Source organism: Strigops habroptila, chromosome 6 (assembly GCF_004027225.2).
Source record: "Strigops habroptila isolate Jane chromosome 6, bStrHab1.2.pri, whole genome shotgun sequence".
Taxonomy (NCBI): domain Eukaryota; kingdom Metazoa; phylum Chordata; class Aves; order Psittaciformes; family Psittacidae; genus Strigops; species Strigops habroptila.
The window spans coordinates 20,006,112-20,018,741 of NC_044282.2; the positions used below are offsets into that span (position 1 = coordinate 20,006,112).

The 12,630-nt window shown below is 34.6% G+C and overlaps 1 protein-coding gene across 8 annotated transcripts in view; it reads left to right on the forward strand.

Moving 5' to 3' along the window:
* ASCC3 (activating signal cointegrator 1 complex subunit 3) overlaps nt 1–12,630 on the forward strand; it is a 283,374-nt gene that overhangs the window by 184,125 nt on the left and 86,619 nt on the right. For 7 of the 8 annotated variants that reach the window (XR_003991912.1, XM_030489984.1, XM_030489983.1 and 4 more), the window contains 3 exons: nt 6,858–6,977; nt 11,042–11,206; nt 12,100–12,186. Coding sequence is in view for 7 of the 8 variants with exons in the window: in XM_030489984.1 (XP_030345844.1) it covers nt 6,858–6,977; nt 11,042–11,206; nt 12,100–12,186 (372 nt within the window). In the remaining variant the exon portion in view is untranslated. The remainder of the gene's footprint in view (nt 1–6,857; nt 6,978–11,041; nt 11,207–12,099; nt 12,187–12,630) is intronic. The other variant, XM_030489986.1, reaches the window with a different exon arrangement.

A 12,630-nucleotide genomic window follows, 5' to 3' on the forward strand; every position in this document is an offset into this window, starting at 1 on the left:
AAGCTATTAATTTTCAATGTGTAATGTTCTGCAGAGAGAGAAGGGTTTTAAGGAGCAGCGTGTTGTTTCTCTGATCTGAGCTGTAGTTCTGAATAAGCACAAATTTTCTGGCAAGGCCAGAAAGCAGAGGTGATTCTTATATGCAAGGTTAAAGGGAGGGTTTCTTTGGTTCTGGGGGGACAGACAAACGAATTTTACATTTATGGAACATTTTATGCAGAGGGGAAAAAAAAATTAAAAACTAATTCTATTTTCAGTATGAAAGAAAAGACGTATTTGGTTATAGATGATACACTTCAGGATTCTTCTCCCCTTCCTCCTTTTCCACTGTACCAATTGTGAATTCTTGGTTTTAAGTCCTAGGTATTTATCTCACAGGAAATGTTTAGAATGGCTTAAGAAAATATTTAAAATTGTATGTTTCTGTGTGTTACTGTACTAGATAGCAAATTAAGGTACCAAACTGCTGATAGCATTGACTTTGGTGCAGTTAGCACCAAAAAAAAACATTGAAGGTAGAACAGACCTGGTTGATTGTTAGAATACAAAACAATTTTAATTTCTCCCAGGCTTCTGATTTTAACAGCCATTTTTAAAAGTAGGAGTATCTTCTCTTTTTCCTTTCTTTTTTTCTTTCCCCTGCATTTAACAATAAACACTTTACTAGCATAAAAGCTGTTAAAAAAAAAAAAAAAAAACACTAGAGACTTGGAAAGGTAAATACCATTCTTTAGCAACAGATGAGTGTGTCCAAATGGATACTTAGTAAAAAGGGGAAAAAGGCATCCGAAAGCAAGGCATTCAAGGGATAAAGGGCTCTGTGAGCTTAGAATAATAATGTCTACAGTAACTATGAAACACTAAAAATTATCCAAAAGAAAAACAATGAGTTGCAGCAATTTAGGTAAGATTGATAACAATAAAAGCAATCTTAAGAATTTTATTGACTTTTAACAGTAATCAAGTGTCCAAGTAGTTTTCTGAAAAGTAGTGCTAGTAGGCACTGCAAAAATAATTTGGTTATATTGAAGGCATAAAATTAAGGTAATCCTCCTGTCCTGTTAAAATAGTAGTATAAGACAAAAATAATGGAATAGAACAATAATTCTGTTCTGTAAGAGATAGTCATCTAAACTTATCCAATCAAAGATATATAGGAAGTATGTGACATACAGAATAATAAAAACTATGTGTAAGTGCAGTTCTTCTGTCGTAGAATTTGGGGTTTGAGGAAACATGCAGAAAACTGACAAACTAGTTTAGACAAAACTATTTCTTTTCAGATTTCATATTATGGTAGTGTTATCTGAAAGGAACAGTGTACTCATGGCTTTAAATTACTGAAAATTCTGTGGCTGCAGTACAGTTACAGCAGCTGAAGATTTTTTTGTTCACCTCTGTGATAAATGGTTGTTAGCAGAAATAGCAATGGAAAATGCTGAAAAGCAATAGAGTAATGAGGGCATGAAACCATCATTTTTTGGTCATCTGGTATGTGTGGTGTTACTTATCCTTCTGTCATGACATGCAAGAAAAATTAGCGCCTGCCAGATTACAGGAAATCAATACTATGAGCAGTTACAAGGACCTATTGTGTTAGGAGGGTTTTGGAAAGTAACTCTATAATTTCTTTATAATTTGAGTCAGTCTAAGCTTCTATATGTGCTGATTTGATCTAACATAGAGGAATCCTCTGGGAAGGATACAGGTGTTTTAGAAATTGTTATGTTTATCTGGAGGTGGCTATTCCATAGGCTGCAGCATTCAGAAAAAAAATTAATACATTTTAAAACATATGCCATCATATGGATCAGTAAATAGTCTTAGGAAATACACTCAGTTTTGGTCATCCCTTTGGCAGTAACGAGCACTATATATTGAGACAAAATATGTGTTTATTGACTGATTTGTTACAGAAATCTCGACAGTATGCTGATGACCACTATCATCTTTGCCATAACAGAGCGTGTTATTAGCACCAGGAAGTCTGCACTGATGTATAATAAAACAACATATTTTAGGAGCATAGTCTGTTTTTCTTACAAGTCATTCAGGAAATCCAAATGCTTACGCTGTAGTTGTAAAGAGGAACCAATTAAGATGGATTGGTAGCTGAAAAAAGAAGTAGTAAAATAAAGGCAGCAGTTGGAAATGTGTAAAGACTCCATGTTTCCACAAGAATATGAAGTTGCTTTTATCTAGACAAGGTTTCTTGGCAGAAATAAGTAGGTGGTAAGAATGAGGCAGTGACTCAGATATTGGGGTAATACAGTATATAATCCTAGCCACACAATCACCAACTGGAATCCAGACCCTTGAATTTTGTAGCTAGGTGTGTGTGGTACAAGAGAGAAAATTTGGGCAATGATGCAAAAAAATTAGGGTATTTCTAATTCTCCTTTCAAAATTAATTTTCTAGAAGCACAAAATTTTCACAGAGGATGGGCAAAGGAGTAGATCAGCTTCTATGAAAGGAACACACTAGTTTACCTGCATGTTTCAGGCAAGAACAAAGATAAATGGGAGATTATATGACAGAGTTTTATGAGGGAAAGAGTGATATGGCAAAAGAGTGAATTTCTCCTAGGACAAGAACCAAGAGAGATGAGCCACTGGCAGGTTCAGAAAACACAAAAGAATGCCAGCTGGGTGGTTAGATAGTGTAAAATCTTTGCTGCAGGGAGTTGTATCTAAAAGGTAGAACAGTCCAAAAATGTAGAAAAACGGAATAAAAATCCATTGAAAGACATCAAATGCAGAGGCAATACCTTTAGCTGAAGTTCTTGAGATGCAATAGTTTAAGGATTTGGGATAAATTTATATGGTGCTTGTTTCTTATTGCCACATTCTGCCCTTCAGCATTTGCTGTTACCTATCACAGAGACAGCATGCTGGCCTTGCTGTGCCTGTTCATTTGTTCTTAGGAAAGCTACAGAGTGAGAAAAGCTGAAATACACCCAACTTCATTGAGTTGACACCAAAATTAAGACTTTAAACATGTATTTCAGCACCTCAACCCACTGAGAATTTTTTTCTGCAGATTTGTTCTGAGATTTGATTTAGGTTTTTTTTTTTCTTCTGAAAATAAGCAGAAGCAGCATAAATGGTCAGTGATGATCAACATAGGCATGGAGATGTCCTTTTCCTTTTCTGCTGAAGTTGTGCCACTGGGCATAAAGGAATGTAAAAAGGAATACAAGAAACAACTGGCTAGGGTGCTCAGTTGAGAGGAGCAAGTCCTGGGTCAGTTGACCAGCTGGCGAACAGAAAATACCTATGGCTGGATTTTCTGGAAATACAGGAAGAAAGATAGGATGCAGGGGATGTGATTTAATTAGACCATAAACTTTAACTTATCTGGGAACTATCATCAATAGCTCATACAATTCAGGTCACCATTCCTTACCTAATTGTTTCCACCTGAAAGAGCCCTCCCTGATATACACAGCTGGACCCCAGCTTGTTGCTGGGATGACTCCTTTCCCCAGAAAGCTTAGAAACTGAGAGAATTGGCAGTGCTGGACAGTAAGTATACCTTCCCCAGGGGATATGCCTTCCTTGCATTTACTGAAGATTTTGTTGTGAATCCAGGAGTGTAAAAGGTGACGACTTGTTTAGTTTGGACAAACCTCTTAGTATATTTTTTGCTTCAAACGAGTAGTTCTCAGAAGAGACAAAGAATTCCTTCAAAGCCATTCCGAAAAAAACACTCCAGAGCTGGGCAACTAACAGCTAATCTGGATATGGGGCAAAGCACTGCTGGGGGGAACCGAAGTTTTCTTCCTGGGTGTCCAGGGCCCTTGAGGCGTGACCTGACCTGCATGAAACCAGCAACCTCATCCATTCCCCTCTCACCTTCTTCAGCTGTGTCCAGATGGTAGACAAGTCATTTGGAGTTAACATACAATGACATTTCTGATGTACTTCAGTTGTACTTATAAATAGTCCTTTGGTCACATGTGACTGGTGGAGGTTCTGTCCCACTTGGGACAATTCTAGTAGCATTAAGAAATTATTTCAAAAGCCATACAAGAACAAGATCGTAATCACTTCAGATGCTGAAGTAGTAATTCAAAATACACTGGTTTCCAAAGCAAATAGAAAATTGCATTTTAGGTTGTTAGAAAGATTCCTTGCTCTCTTACCTTAAAAACAAATATTTGATTCATATATGGAAATTTTTCACCCACGTAATCTGACTTAATTATACAAATATCATAGCAATTAAACATTCTTACATAAAAATACAGTATATTATGTTCTCATATATTATATAATACAGTATATATTAGCAGTAATGTTTTTATGCCCTTTTCTAATCTGTATAGAAGCATCAGAGAAAAACTTCGTTGTTCAAAAACTACTCCCAAAAAGCTCTGCTACTTATGTCTGTTTACACTTTTTTGAAAATCAAAAACACCTCCTAGGAAATGCTGCTCAATTTGATAAAGTCTGTGGAATAACATTTGTAAAAAAAAATTTTTAATGAAAATGCAGACCACTACATAAGCCCATCACTTGATGATGGTGATATCAGCCATTGAACAATTAGTTGAACATTTATGAGCATAATGTTTTTTTTTTTCATTTAAAATGACACGGTGAGATTAATGTAGTACTCAAGTTTTCATTTTGCGAGTGCAACACCATTATTTGTATTTGAATGGTTTTAAAAGAAAAGCGTTTTGTGATGGCTGGTGCAATCAGACAATACAATGTCAACATAGTAAATATTTCTACTCATTGATTAATCTATCTATAACTAATTACCTATACAGGGTAGAGGAAATGCTGAAAAATTTAGAACTTTTTTCTTTCATTTTACGAAAGTATCACCTCATCTGTTTATTGATTTTATGAATACTACATATTTTAGGTCTTAACAGAAGTTCTCTCTTAACTTTGTAAATAATTTACTTCATAATTACTATCAAGTGTTTGTATTAATAAGGTAACTTCCGATTTTCATACTGTTTTAACAAAGGGATGCACTTTCAAACAAACCATAAGAACTTTACTTGAACACTAGATGGCAGCAAATATTTAGAAGTTGCCTTTTTGTTTCTGTCTCTGCATTTTATCCAGTGACTATTCATTAAAGTTGGGAGAGGAAGGAAAGTGCAATATTAGATTTCAGTACCACATCTGAAACCCAACTGTATTGCATAATCACTTTTTTCCCTTAGCTTTACTTTTAACTCATGAAAATGTTGAATTTATAAGTAATACAATCAGGTATTTGAACAAATGAGGAAAACCTGGGGTTTGTTTTGTGGGATTTTTTTAAATTGTCAGACTTCACTTTCCTCACTAATGAGAATTTTACTTTTTCATGATTGTGAAAATGTTTGTTTGGGTGAAAATGTTGTTATGTGATTTCACGTTGTGTACTGAAAGATAGTTGAATCATGGAAAGAAACTAAATACTGAAATTAACCTTGGTAGCAAACTGGTTAGTTTGTATTAGATGTTTTCCTTGTAGTAGTCGATAAAGAACTGAATGGTTTGGTAGCTACTTCAGTGTATTATGTAACTATTTACTTAGCAAAACAACACAACAGGGCTTCTCCCGACCTCCTTATGCTATTGAAGAACAAACTATCACTTGAAAAATATGTAACACAAAGCTCGGGATTACTCCATACTATTAGTCATTGATATCAACAAGGTTTTGCCAGATTTGTTATTTAAAGTCAAGGCAGATTTGGATTACATTATTATTTTTTATGAGATATTTATGTTATTTCAAAAAAGCACATCTGTATTATTAAGGTCTAGATGCTTAGATCTGAACATGCATATGAAATCACAGTTGTATAGGGTTTTCTTAATTTTTTGCCAAGTCATGTGGAACGTTTATATGAAATCTGAACACCAATAAAACAAAAATAACTTTAAAAATCTAGTAATGGATCACAAAAAAAATTAGCAAGAGGGACTTTTGCTTGTTTTAAACAACCAGTAACAAACAAAAAATGTTCATGGCACATGCAGGAAATACTACATTCTCCTGGTAAAATCAGGTTAATTGGAATTAAGCAGTAAAATGCTTCTCAAGAATATAACCAATACAAAATAGAGCTGAAGTTATCAAGTAAAAGCGTGTGTATAGTAAATCCTTGGGTGCTAGAACTATTGAATTGGCAAAAAAACCTCAGTAAAAAAAAACCAAGGCTGTATACCTGATTCAGCCTTGAAAAATAAATAAATATATGTATATATGCGTATTACCTGTTCAATTTTGTTATGTTTTGATATAACAAGAATGTAGCAGGTACCTGTATATCTGAATTGCTAGATCAAAAAGGAAAAAACTATTTGTAAAAACTGTGTGTGAACAAATTGCCAAGTATGAGGGCACGATGAAGAAAATCCTAAAGATGGTTGGTATCATTTGGGTTAGGACTTGTGCTTTCACACTGGTATGAAAAATTAATCTTTTAAATGTAGATAAATTTTTTAAGGTTTTCTTCTTTAAATCACCCTGAACATATTCGCTAAAGAATTATGTTGTTTTGTTCTTCTTTTTTTTATAACAAGCTTACTTAGTATCATCTTTTAATTGTAAAAATTATAAGTGGTATATTATCTGGGTCACTGTATCTCTAATATTATGTCACAGATCATACTATGTTATGGTATAATGTTATATAAGATGAAGATGTGTAATGATGATTCAACTATGATTATTTTTAAATAATGTCCTATGACGATTATTTTAAAATAATTTAAGTTGGAAAGGTACTGACACTTTCTTTAATCTAGTGCTAATGCTCTGAATTCCAAATATTTTCAGCCAAATACTTATGTTCAGCTGTAACATAGATGTTTAATTTTGTCTCTTCTCCTATTTCCAGATTGCTCTTGGAACAGTAACTAATGTGGAAGAAGCAGTAAAGTGGATAAGTTACACTTATCTTTATGTACGGATGAGAGCAAATCCATTAGTATATGGCATCAGTCACAAAGCTTATCAGGTATAAAATGCATTTTAAAAAAATCTGTAACCTGTTCTAGGTCTCTAATCCTTCTCTGATGTGAGGATAAATATTTGCTGTTTCTACTTAATCTGACATCAGCAATTCTTTTAAAGTGCTTAGAAAAGGAAGATATTTGCTATGGCGGAGTATTTTTAACACTAAATTAAGAGGTGCCTTCTGTTCACATAAAAATGCGTTTTAACTGACCAAGTTACACTCCAAAGGACAACATTCTTTCCTAACAGACAGTTACTGTAACTTAGCCTATCGTCAGTTTTTCAGTTTTGTAGGCTAGATATAAATGATAGAATAAAGCATTCTTGAGTTCCTTGCTTTCCCCCATCCCATCACCTTTTGTTTTAGAATGTTTCATCATGTGATATCTTATAAATTATAAAATGGCATTTTTAATTAAGGGGGTTTTTTCTTTCTTGTGATTTAGTAATTATAAGATTTTTTTTATTCACTTATTTTGATTTGGCTTTGTTTATTTGGAGTGTTCCATGCAGGATATAAAGCAGAGCACAGTTACGTAAGGGGGGGGTTTCAAGTTTTTTTCAAAACATGTCATTTTTAGGAATTTAACAGTTTACAGATTATCTGAATATTGTTACTTTTTTCTGTACAACTGTTTATAAGCATAAACATGATAACATAGTTTGGACAAGGGTAACTGAGCCTAATGCAGGTGAAACTCTCACAAGTGTACAGTAACTGCAGTTCATTTCACATGTCCTGAATCTATTTTGTGATTTCATAATTTGTCATGATACTGTGAGCCGCAGTTGTTTAGGTCATAGTAACATGTAGAGATATATGTCAGGAGGTATTTTTTGATAGCTTTTGTGTCTGATAGTGGAAACTGCAGCGGAAGTAGGTAGACTATTTTTTGAGCAAACTTCTACAGACACCTTTAGACCTCTGGTCATCTCAAATCTATTTTCTATAAAAAGCCTTACAGTATATTACCGTATGTTAATATAATGCTATGTAACACAAATCACTACGTAATAGATAAATGAAAAGCAAAAATTGATTTGCTTATGAGAAGAAAGTTGTTTTCCCATTCCTATAAATGCCCTTTTTTAAAAAAAATCACTTATTTTTTTTTACCAGTGTTATTAACAAATTTTACATTAAAAGAAATGTATCCATGGTGGTAATAACTGGTGAAAAAAAAAAGTAATAAAACACTAACAGAAATATTTTTGTAAATTAAAAAAATAATAAACAAGGGCTGTTACCCCTCCCCTTGCTTTTGTGGTTTTATTCAGCTGCTGAGAATTTGGAGATTGCCAGAAGTTGTCTTTTCCTGCCACTAACCTCCTTTCTACCCCTTTTGATTTGATATGCTAATAATAAACATTCCTATTTTTGTGTTAAGGCAGTAGCAAATTATATCAATTTGAAGTGTCATCCATTCATGTAAGAGCAAACCCAATGCCAATCGCATTATTTTCTACATAAACCAGTTTTAAACTCCAAAGCTAATGTGCTATAGACAGTATATGGATGGTATAGTGCCAGATGCAGGCATAATCACAGATTTGCTCACTTTAGGCTGTTCTATTCCTTCTGTTCTGGGTATAGGTATCCAGTTTTCATAATTGTTGTCTTATTTGTTTCTTAGTAGTGTTGCAGCATGCCAGTTTCTATCTGTTTTGGCTGACAGTCAGTGCTCCCCATTCAGAATCCAAATATCTGCATAACCATCAAGGGTTGCACTTCCCAGCCGTTCAGTGGGGCTGAGAAAATGCAAACTCCTTCTCCTTTCCCTTTCCACGGGTGCTCACCACACCCAGTCATTACTTTAGGGCACCAAATGCCCAGCCTGTCCACACAAAAGGGATGTGTTGCACCACACAGGGAGACCAGGGCAAGCACGCTCAACATTCTGCACCCCCACATGTTGCCTCTGGGGTATTACTCTTCCCCACCTAGCCTGTTTCTGGCTTTGATTTGTGACTTTTCGAGTTGTTTGCTAGGAGTGCCAATAATGCCTTTTATTGAGTTGAAAAAATGGCCAAAATTATGATAAGAAGCAAGTAGAAGCAAACAGTGGAAGGAAAAAGTGGAGCAAATGTGAGTGTCATGTTAGTGAAGTCTATGGTACGAATTACAGGTGCTTTCTCATCCTTTTAGAGTTCCAAAGAAAAGGTGGTCCCTTTGTCTGTTTTCTCTTTTTTGTTCTGCTCTCTGGTGTTCCCATAGTTAAGCAAAGCTTTTTATCTCCATAAGGTGTATGTTTATGTTTAGAACATCTGTAAAAGTTAGAGGAGCTTGTCCCCAACACTCCTCTGTTAGCTAGAGGAAAAAATGTGAATAATAATATAGTTTATCATGCATTCTTAAATTTCCATATGTATACTCCAAACCTGCTCTGTTTCTCGCTGTGGACAGGACAAGGTTTGGTTTTGAAAGTCTGGCTGTTCTAGGCTAGATCTTTTACTCTGTTGGATTTCTAATTATGCAAGTTCAACAAGAAGAGTGCTAACCATGGATTCTATAGACTGCAATATTGCTTCACAGCCTTTTCCAATTGGTGACCTTGCCTTTAAAGTTAAAACCTTTGTTTTTGTAAAAAAATGTTAGTCTATTGTTACAGCTTTAGCGTTTTTATATGTAAGACAAAAAGATTGGCAGGTAATTTGGACTGCCAAAGGAGTAGGGAAGTGTTTTGAAATTTTTAAAAATTTTTTTCCCACTCTTTTATTTTAAGAAATGTTAAACATCTGGCATCCTGATCACTTTTTTTGACCACCTCTGGTCTGAAATCTGACCTCAATGCATGACTTACTATTGAGAAAAGCACTGTAGACCTTTGCCATCTTAGCTTTTGACATGAAACTAAGGCAAGCCATAACTAAGGAGAAACAGCTTCAGAGTAACTGGCAACGACGGGGAATATTAGGAACTAGCCTTGCAGCTGCTTTGTGGAGATGGCTGTATTTGTCTGCAGCTTCACTGAATGTGAGATGAAGCACTTTGGCACAAAGATGAAACTGAATCCTGGCCCAAGGAAAACCAGAGCAAACCAAGGCATAGCAATTCTTAAAGCTTACTCCTTTTTGTCATCTCGGTCATATATCTCTGGTGCAGATTTACCAAGAGGGCTGATGAGTGACTTGCCCTGTAGGAAATCTGAACTATACAAGCCCTGAAATAAGAATGATGCCTGTGGACTATAACAGAGTTACAGTCTTTTCAAATTTGGTGACTTGTGTAGTTAGAACCATATCTCAGGTGCACACATACCAGAGGGTTAACATGACTACGAATCCCTTTTCACCCATCCTTGTCAGTGTGGGTATCCCAGGTGCATACGTGGAAACACACGATTATACAGCAGTCCCGCTCAGATGGGAGTTTTGCTCAACCTCGTATGTACTAGTAAGATAATGTACATCATTACTTAAACAAAATGTTCAAGTTCCTGAACTTTGATATGAATAGAAGTGCTGTTTGGCACAACAAGCTCCTCGTGTGCTTTTAATGTGAATGTTTATACAGTACATCAATAACTCAATAATTACAATATCCCAGCTGACATACCCAAAGCTTTTGGGAACGTAAGAGGTTTTTTGCTAGTAAAAATTTCAGCCACCCAGTTCGAAGCTTATTCTGTTTGGGATACAAAGCCATCCCCATGTCAGATACCCAGGCAAGGTATATCTTTGGCTATTTTCATAAATAGAAGATACCATAAGATGGCATGTTTTTGTGGAGTGATATAGTAATGACAATTTCATGAAGAATATATTATCACTAAAACTTCTTTTAAAAACTTCAGTGTAAATTTATTTCATAATCATGCTACTTTTTCGTAAGTAGTATTAATCTACATTGCATTGATAGTCTCTAAGCATTGTAAAAGGAATATTATCCTGATTATTTTGTCCTGCACAGACAGTCCTTGGCCAGTAATGTCAGCGTAACTGTTATTAGTGAGATCTCAGGAAAATCATTTTATTTGATTTCTGCCTTTGTGTGACTGGATTACCTCAATAAATTATTTATTTAACACTTTTTCTTTTATACAAATATGTGTGTTTCATGTCTAGATGGATCCAGGTCTAGAAAAGCACAGAGAACAATTGGTAATTGAAGTCGGCAGAAAACTGGACAAAGCCCGCATGATTCGCTTTGAAGAGCGAACTGGCTTTTTTTCTTCAACAGATTTAGGCAGAACTGCCAGCCACTACTATATTAAATACAATACTATAGAGGTAAATTATGATTTTCTGTTTCTGGGTTTTTTTCCTTCTTTTTGAACCTATAATCTAAAATAGTTGTAAGATATTACAGAATATGTAGCTGATTTGTTCAGTATATTTTCAAATCATACTTACCAAAATGGGGAGAGAAGAGGTAGAGAGGAAAAAGAAACTAAATCTAAAGCAATACTGAAAAATCTAGACTTGATGTGAAGTGAGGTTTGAAATTTCTATTGTCAATCCCTTCTTTTAGCTGAATTATAAAAAACATTTTGATATCAACAGTGTGCGCAACCATTGATACATAATAGCACATTCAAGTTTAGAGTCTGATAACTGGAAAGTTTTTCTGCATGAAATTCCTATCACCTTGCCAACCTTAAACAACTTTTAGCACTGTAATCAGATTGTGTTGTAAATGTGTTGGGAGAATGCATTTGTACAAAACTTTGTAGTATTGGAAGCTTGATTTGATGTACACATTCATCTTACAACCTTTTTTTTAGGAAATAAGTCTTTTTATTGAACAAAAGCTGAAGACTCTGAGTTAATAATGTTTAACTGTTTATTGTCACTATGTATAATTAGTATCACATATTTATTCACTCAAATGTGTCCTAGACTTTTTTCGAAATGGCCATAGACTGCATGTCTCCCGATTTTGGCTTGCCTGAGTATAAAGGCACTGTTTTTCTGAAAGTGCTAAGAAGTCATTCTAGAAATTGTTCCTGTTTAAATTGTATAACTCTGGTCTTCAAATAACTTATATTTTCATAGAATCATAGAATAGTTAGGGTTGGAAAGGACTTTAAGATCATGCCTTTTGAAATCTTGGTTAATGTTTCTTTCTTTTGTGCTGTATGTATATTTTTATTTTCAGTGTTAACTCATTTTATTTTTAACAGACTTTTAATGAATTGTTTGATGCTCATAAAACAGAAGGTGATATTCTTGCTATAGTATCAAAAGCTGAAGAATTTGAACAGATAAAGGTAAAGTTGTATCTTTTCGTACAAAGAATATCTTGAAACTAGACACTTCTGTAGTACTCACTCCATAAATAGTGTCTACAGACCCAAGTTTTGTTAAATAATAAGCACCATAATAAAATGTTTTCTAGTGGGCATAATTGCCAAGAACTATATATGCTCTCACTCAAATTTGTATGTAGTTCAGCTTGAACTGTAGTGCACATTTAATAACTAGGTATGGATCTCTGAAAATTCCTTTTAAATGCTTTTAAGAACTTTTCTGCTCCTCAATTATTAACAGGTGAAGATAAGCGTCCATTGGAGTGATGCACCCAGGGATGAGATAGTTTTTCTGTTTGAAGTTTAAACCTTTATTACATGTCTCCGTGAACAATTTGCTTTATCAGAAATGAGGCAAGACTCACTGAAGTTAACTCTGCGATATACTTCATGCAGGGAACAATA